This window comes from Schistocerca serialis, chromosome 2, assembly GCF_023864345.2.
Source record: "Schistocerca serialis cubense isolate TAMUIC-IGC-003099 chromosome 2, iqSchSeri2.2, whole genome shotgun sequence".
NCBI classification, from domain to species: domain Eukaryota; kingdom Metazoa; phylum Arthropoda; class Insecta; order Orthoptera; family Acrididae; genus Schistocerca; species Schistocerca serialis.
Window position 1 is genome coordinate 589,098,497 of NC_064639.1, and position 8,789 is coordinate 589,107,285.

Genomic DNA, 8,789 nt, shown 5'->3' on the forward strand with positions numbered 1-8,789 from the left:
AAGAATTACACAAATTGAGGGTATCAATGGCGCGTTTGTCATCTCTGGTCCTTATGCGAGTAGTTACTCGGCCTGGCATTGATTGATAGAGATGTTGGGTGTGCTTTTAAGGGATATCGTGCCAAATTCTATCCAACTGGAGTATTAGGCCCTCAAAATTATGAGTTGGCTGGTGGGTCCTGCCCATAATGCTACAGATTTTCTCAGTTAGGGAGAGATCTGGCGACCTTGCTGGGCAACATAGGGTGTGGCCGAGCGTATCTTGCTGAAATATAATCCCAGAACGGCTTGCCATGAAAGGCGATAAAACGGGACGTACAACATCGTTGCTATGCTGCTGTGAGTGTGCTGCAGATGACAACCAAAAGGGTCCTGCTACGAAAAGAAATTGTTGTGACGCCATATGACAGGCGGCAGGGAAGTCGGTATTCAACCACACTCTGGGGCATTTCCACACACGTCTTTGATGGTCACTGGGGCGCAATTCTAAGTGTTTCTCATCACTGAAGATAATTCTACTCCAGTCAATAAGATTCCAGGCCGATGACATGTGTGAAGGCGTCCCAGACAACGATGGGATACCACCTTATTGTCGCACGCCATACAGCTCAACAACCAGAAGTGATGGCCTGGGGTGCCTGATTTTTTTTGTTTCTCCATAGCAAGACTCTCCGGCCCCGGTAGCTGAGTGGTCAGCACCACAGAATGTCATACCTAATGGCCCAGGTTCTATTCCCGGCTGGGTCGGAGATTTTCTCCGCTCAGGGACTGGTTGTTGTGTTGTACTTCTCATCATCATTTCATCCCCATCTACTCGAAAGTCGCCGAAGTGGCGTCAACTTGAAAGACTTGCACCAGGCGACTGGTCTACCTGACTGTAGGTCGGAGCCACATGGCATTTCCATTTCCATAGCAAGACTCCTTTGGCTCACATCCGTGGCATGGTTAGAGCACAGAAGTACGTCCACAACATTGTACGCCATATTCTGTTGCCCTTCATGGCAAGCCGTCCTGGGGTCACATTTCAGCAAGGTAACGACCACCCACGGACGGTGAGAGTTTCTATAGCTCTTCTTTGCGCTTGGCAGACCTTACCTTGGCCAGCAAGATAGCTGGACCTTTTCCCAATTGTGAACGTTTGGAGCCTTATGGTGAGGGCGCTAAACCAACTATGACGATGTAAGGCAGAACAGAATTTGGCACTATGTCCCTCAGGAGGACATGCAGCAACTGTATCAATCCAATACAAAGCTGTACAAGCTGTTTGCATAAGGACCAGATATGGACCGGCGTGTTATTGATATGCTCAGTTTTTCTGAAATTGTAGTTAAGGTATTTGCGTGTCTGCAGATGTATATCACGTCAACCGATTTCGTCCCATTAGGAAAATTTTTAAATGTATTTATTTGCCGCACAACAGATTTAAAGACTGCACTAAGTGAAACGCCTCTGTAGCTAAGAACATGTATTATAGAATCGTAACAATTTGCCCCCCTAAGGAGCTTCGTAAATGACTTCCGCGAGACCTGCTTAACGTCGAAACGCCGCAACCGGTATTCCTTCTGCTATGTGGCTGTTGTGTGTGCGATCCAGCAGGCCGCTGATGAGCCCACTGTGGCCTAGCAGCCTGGCCACCTGGGCGGCGGTCCTGCCGGCGGCGTTCGCAGCGTCGGTCCTGGCACCGGCGGCGACGAACGCGGCCACGGCGTCGGCGCAGCCCCTGGCGGCGGCGCGCAGCAGCGGCGTGTCGCCCTCGGCGTCGCGCGCCTCCACGTCGGCGCCCGCGGCCAGCAGCACGCGCGCCACCCCCAGGTTTCCAGCGCGCACCGCGTAGTGCAGCGGCGTCGAGCCGCTCGAGTCGGCCGCGTCCACGTCTGCGCCGGCCTCCAACAGCGCCTCCGCCGCCCCCGGGCAGCCCGCGGCCGCCACGGCGTGCAGCGGGGTGTCGCCGTTGGCGTCGCGGGCGTTCGGGTCCAAGCCTGCAGCCAGTAGAGTCCTCACTGCCGTGCCACTACCCTTGATGGCCACGGTGTGCAGCTCGCTCCACGCGCCGCCCCAGCTAGACGTATGCTTCAGCGCGAGTCGTACTCCCTCTACGTTGCCACTTTCGCCCGACAAGAGCAGCTGCATCTTGACTAGACTGCGGGACACGCCCCTCTTGTACAGCGCCATCAGGACGCTCGTGTGGCCTTCTTCGCAGGCGAGGTGCACCGCCGTTTTTCCTTCAGAGTCCCGGCTCTCCGGATCGCCACCGGCATCCAGGAGCAGCCGGAGGGCGTGGACGCTGCCACTGGCGGCGGCGGCGTGGAGGGGCGTGCGTCCGCGGCCGTCTCTCACCTCGTAGTCGGCGCCCGCCTCCAGCAGCAGCCGTACCGCCGCGTCGCGCCTGTTGGCTGCCGCCACGTGCAGGGGGGTCGACCCACACCCGTCCAGAAGCGCCGATGCCAGCTTCGCGTCCACCGACAACGCCAGCCTCAGCAGCTGCAGGTGGCCTGCTGAGCAGACGTCGCGCATCAGGGAAGCTCCTGTCTCTACGATGGACAGCCTTCTCGTAGTGACAGTGAGATCCTTTGCAGACATGCCACTTTGCAGCATTTTCTCGATCCATTCCCAGGAGCCAGTCTCTTCTGCGAAGCGTACAGGAGTCCACCTGAATACCTCCTCTACTGTCCACTTCTTGGCTGCCATCATATCGACTGCCCTGTCCTAGAACATTGATAACATTTTTTCTGTTATATGGCAAGAAAGCATGACTGCTTGAATTTACAGATATGTGGAGAACGAAAAAGTAATACAACCAGTGGCAGCTGCATCCTACCAACGGTTATTTTCAGATATAACTAGTTTCAAGTTAGACCTTCAGTCAGAATTATACACTGAAATGGGCTCGTTAGAATTGTTCCGTAACAGAAAGGCTCGCAACATGTGCATTACCTATAGTTGAGCATAAGTCACCAGCCTGCCTTTTTAAGAGGGAGGAGCTACTATGAATCTCTATTATTTGTGTCCTTGCATCCCACTTGTGTATGAAAGCAATGATATATTATTAAGTGACTGGGTAGTTCCTGAAATTTTTGCAGGTAACTGTGGCACATAGCGTAATATGCCAACTTTATATGGTAATAGACGAAAGCAGACATGTCTGTCAGTGTCTATAGGTCATGCCAAGGACAGCATTTGTGTTTATGCCTTTATGTTGGCCAGAGGTCGTCTTTGCTATCTCTACCATCTTTGTCTCAGAATCAGCTTGGGGTGGTCATATGTGCCCTCTCTCCAGCTTTGGTGCTAAGTACGGGCGCTGTGTTTCACAAGCATTCCGCATTGGTTCTGGTTGCAGGGATCAGCTTTTCTCTTCTTACATCTAAATCTATACTCCACAAATCACTGTGAAGTGCGTGGCAGAGGGTACGTCGCAATTCAGGGCTTTTCCCCACACCATTCAGATACGGAACACAGATAGTGCCTCTGTGTGTGCTGTAATTAACCTTGACCTCAGGATCACTGTGACAGGAATATGTAGGAAGCTGCACTATATTCGCAGGGTCATCATTTAAGCCAGTTCTTGACTGGGTCAAAAAAACTGTGACTATTTATGCTGCGCTTCTCTGTATACGTTCAATATCCCCTGTTAGTCCTGTTTGGTATGGGTCCTACAAACCTGAGCAACGTTATAGGGTGAGTCAGACAAGTGATATGTAAGCAGTCTCCTTTATAGACTGAATGCATATCCGTAGTATTCTACCGATAAACCGAAGTCCGGTACCTCACTTACCCATGACTGAGCCTATGTGAACATTCCATTTCATGTCCGTAGACAGTGTTAGACTCAGGTATTTCTAGTAGTTGGGCGGTTCCAACAGTGGCCCATTGTTATTCTAGTTAGAGCATTAGAGCATACTGTCTCTTTTGATAGTTAATGCCAGGGCATAAAGTGCAGAGATATCCAGGGTCTCAGCATATGCCAGTGTCGCTTCCACGAAGGTAAATCGATAGATAACACCATTAATCAGGCTCTCCAAATTGTAAACAGCAATAAATAAATAAATAAATAAAAACTGTGCTGCAGTTATGATTGGCATCGCAGGAACATTCAATAGTTTGTGGTGAAATGCGACGTTCAATCATATAAAAAGTCTTTGGATCCAAAAGCGCCTTTATTTGAGATTTATGGATAGCTATAAGGGTCGCACTGTTTAATGACTTGCAGCGCTACAGAAAGTAATAGAATAGATTACGAACGTCTGCCTACATGGTCGATATATGGCGTAATATTTTGGGACCTAACAATGGAGCAGTCACTGGAATAGCTGGGTGGGACTGATGAAGTTGTGGTTTTCACTGATCATACTTTGCTGCTGTTCTCTGGAGAATGCAGACACAAGCCCGAAGAAAATATAAACTACATGGCCTCAAAGATGAAAGGGTGGTGCAGGAGCAACAAATTAACAATAGATGCAAATAAAACTACATAAATGCTGGATAAGGGCCAACTATCTCTAAACAGGAACCAAACTTCGAGATTACATAACTGCCAAATTACGAGGTGTGCTGTATGTAGGTATTTAGGAGTTTTCCTCGACAACAGCAGAAACTTCTCAGCTCATGTAAGCGTGGTCTGCCTAAATACTGTCAAAATCATTCACAAAATTGGCAGCGCCTTCATTGTCAGTTCATTCCTGGAGCCTGTTAAACTGTACCACAATGCAGTGCAATGCTGTGGACTTTGCAGCAAGTGCTCCTGCTCACCGACTCCGCCTGGTATGGCACACGGCCACCCTAGGACGTGTGCAGCGAGGGTTTCATCTAAGGATGTCGGAAGCATACAGTGCTACATTGGCAGAGGCTCTCCTTGTCATGCTGGAATATGTTCCGGTGACATCACAATACAATATTTTGCTGCAGCTAGTTGGTTTCGGCGGGACAACGTACACAAGGTACAATATGTTATGGTGGCGATGCTATGTAACGCATGCTGCTAGTGTAGCAGCTCTTCCAGGCAGTATCCCATGCACACAAACCAGTTGTGTCTTGGACTATGTACAGCTGTGTTTAAAAGAATAATTCGACGTAGTCATAGGGTCGAGCCAAGCACGTCTGCTTTCATGTTCTGCAGCTAATTTGCTGAAAATAGTAATCTGTGATTCTCTAGTCAAATAGTCTATGCAGTGGCTAGGATTGAGAGTAAATAAAATATACAGAAATACAGTATGAAAGTTAAACGAATAATTTAGTATCAACGGTTCTATTCTCAGGTCTGTAACTGATATGGAGGAATAGAGGATAATTTTATTAATGTTTATTCAAGAAAGCACATCTCAAATAAACGGGACATGGTGCTACGATATTCTGTTAAAATACAGACGGAAAAGACTCTTATCAAATGCCGTAAAGTTACGTTCTGAGCGTTACGAGAACGTTAGCAATTGCCAAAGTAAATAGTAATCAAAGATCCGAAAACTAAGTCCATTTCGTGACCACAATATACGAAATATCACTGGATCACAACAGTTGAGCTTTAAAAATGTTGATTTACAAACTAGCACATGCGAGAGGGCGAGAAGAAACTCATACTCTGTCTGTCCTCACTTGCGTAATACAAGCGGAACGAGTTACCAGTCCTGCAATGGAGCACATTCAGACCACTCGAAATATAATGTCCATGCAGAAGTTAAAGTATGATAGCAGCCATTCACCACCCAGTATTAATCATATTCACGATCGAATGAGACTCGTTATCAGAGGCAGGTCTGCCTCCTTGAAGTACAAACATAAAATAGTCAAAAGTTTAAAGTCTCATACCGCCCGTTCATAGTGCAGAATCTATCAGACAATCAATCCTATATTATCACCCGATACCACGGTCACGTCTGCCTTCTTGCAGAACGAATATTCAAGAGTCCCGAATAGCTCTCTTGAGTGCTTCATTCGAAAAGTCCCAGTCTCCATTGGCTCCTGTACTGTTCTGCTCTTCCATTAGTTGAAGACCGTCCCCAGCAAAAATTCAACGTTCTTAAGTTCTACAGATATGATGTGACTAAACTTGATCACTTCCCGAACTAAAATAATATATTACAACTATGTTTAAATAAAGAAATGTTATAAACATTCTCTCGCATTCAGATCATTTACAATAATTATAAATAAAGGAGTGTTCATAAATAAATAAGTGAGCATTGTTGCACAAGTGCACTAACGATAAATGACAACAGACTGTCGTATAATATTGTTGAAGCCGTTATTTAGGTCTGCTTCTCAGAAGCGACTTCTGGTTCTCTTTCAAACTGTGATGTCCGCTATCACATGCGACTGACCAATTTTAAATTAGCACAGTTTTTTAATAGCACTTGCAGTCAACATTTAAATAGTAAACTCGAAGCTGTAAATGAACTGTTACTGGAACAGGACTGGTTTCATGTTGTCAGATCACATTTTCAGGTCTACATCTAAAAGTATGAAACGTACAGTCGACATGATGATAGAAAAACACATAACTATCGTAATAATAATGTATGCCATGTGACAATCGGTAAGAAATACTCACACGCCAGTAAGACATTTAAGCCCCGATACGAGAAGGAGGACGATTCAACCGTCTCAAGATAAAATACTGTTGCCTGTATCTACCAGGGTGTCATAGTTCATATTGACCAGTTGGAAAACTGCAACAGTCGCGGACGAAATAAAGAAAACTGAGGATTATGTCATCAGTAATAAATGACAGTGGCATGTTAAAGAGCAGAGAGAGAAGGAAGAACGAAAAACACTTATTGTAATTAATTCAATATACATAAATGAAATGGTCTTAATTCTCAAAGTGAGCCTTTATTACGCAGAGACAAGAAGTGTAGATTAAATGTGATAACATTCGTTTCAGTGTGAAAATAAAGGAATTGGTACAAAAAATAATGAATCATCGATAACAAATTACGTGAACAGTAACAGACAAAAAGGAGAACACAGATGGATGCAAGGAAGAACAGTTTGTTGATATTTAGAAAAGAGAGTATGATGCTAGGAGAATTAAAAGTGGGAACATCAGCGTTGTGGATGAATTTGGGTCCACAATCAACTTCAGGAGGTTAAACAAAAGGTAAAGGAGCTAAAGACAACTTGCCTAAAAGCTAGGAAAAACTTCAGAGAAGGTTGTATTGGAACTCTTCAGTGATGTGCGTGAAACGCGGCAACATATGCGTAAGACATCAAAGTCATCATAAATACCAGAAGATGCAGACTTCAACATTTGCTACATCATGGGAGACAATTTTAATGGTACAACCTGTAACCCTTATCATCTAAGGAAGAATAAAGGCAGGTTGATTATTCTAGAAAAAAATTACAAATACGTATTTATATACCTTATGGGAGTTCCTGGTAGAGTGAAACTGTGTGCTGGACTGGGCGTCTAACCTGTGACCTTTGCCTTTCGTCAATACGTGCTCTATAAACCCTCACAACCTTAACCCGCCATTAGCGGCTATTTATATCTTATGTTTGTCAATGAAAATATCATGGTAACTTACATTGGGCGAAAATGACCCAAAAACCAGAGGTTTTTCAATGATTTTTTTATTTTTTTGCCAACAATTGGTATTGAAGTTGCAGAACGAAAAGTTAGGGTTTAGCATCTTGTCGACAGTGAAGTTGTTAGAAACGAATACTAAATCAGTTGCATTGGGCCAGGGGCACCACTCAGTAACGTCTTCATCGAAGGAAGTATAGGGAATTTGTCTTAAGAACCTAAAATGGATTTCAGATATCCCTCCTCCTAAATAACGTTCAGTGCTTCAAGATACACGCAAACTCCATCTGACAGGGAAGATATATATCTTAGTAATTTCTATTGCCTATTTTATATTGGCCATGCTGGCCATTATCGTTCAAAGTCGTAGTGAGGACATATTTGGCAAGAGTACAGGTAAAACTGGTCCTCCTCGTGTGACTGACTCCAGTAATTAAGGTCAGAGAAACAACTGAAGATAGCTTACTCTTCAGTGGGAATGAGAGCATCATCTTTCAGAAAGCAGATCGTCTGTACGAAAATCTTACAAATTCGCATTCAGATTCAGAGAAACATGTCACATCAATCAGTATCTTTAATGAAGCTACGCAGACTTGTTAAATGGTGATGTGTGGTGTATAGCATTGTAATGAAAGAGAGGAGGATAGCAGTTAAAAATAAAATTGTCCATACCGTAGGACGAAGACAATTATGTGCAAACTAGCGTTATGGAATGAATTTGCAACTTCACATAAATCTTCTATAGGCATAAATACCAGCAAGGAAGTAAATTTTAAGAGAAGGGTCTATGAGAACATCGTCAGCAGGAAATGGTTCCGAATAGACGTTGAGTGCTACGATTCTTTAGCACAACAGCTACAAAGAGCAGTGGACAAAGTACAGTATCTTTCTGTTCAGAATGAAAAAATTCTATTTTTAAATCAGATTTCAAAACGTCATCCGCCTTCCTACCATTTTTCGTTCAAAGTTTCGAGGTGAGGGCTGAGATTAGTCACTAATATTTCACGGCCATTTGCATTGACCATTCTCCCACAATTGAGGTGGTAAGTACCCTGAGGAGCTACCACGCTAATAGCGTGTAATACCACATCTAGCCGTGATAATGACCTCATTTCACCGAAGAAAGGAGCCCACAATGTTTTCATTTATGCCATATCTAGTTCAAGCCATTGTTGGATCCCGCAGAACCACTGAATTGTGGGAAAGTTGGCTGCTATGTTTCACGCAAACACATTTCGTGGGAATAAGATCGGGTGATTCAACGGATCAG

General features: G+C 44.9%; 1 protein-coding gene across 1 annotated transcript; it reads right to left on the reverse strand.

Moving 5' to 3' along the window:
- Positions 1–1,530: 1,530 nt before the first annotated feature.
- LOC126456257 (ankyrin repeat domain-containing protein 65-like) lies at positions 1,531–2,691 on the reverse strand. Its single transcript, XM_050092008.1, has one exon. It carries the CDS (start codon positions 2,689–2,691, stop codon positions 1,531–1,533), a length of 1,161 nt encoding a protein of 386 aa, XP_049947965.1.
- Between the last annotated feature and the right edge of the window lie 6,098 nt (positions 2,692–8,789).

What these genes read in the sequence shown, in the direction of transcription:
- LOC126456257 (XM_050092008.1), bottom strand. Translation starts at nt 2,691, where the DNA reads ATGATGGCAGCCAAGAAGTGGACAGTAGAGGAGGTATTCAGGTGGACT.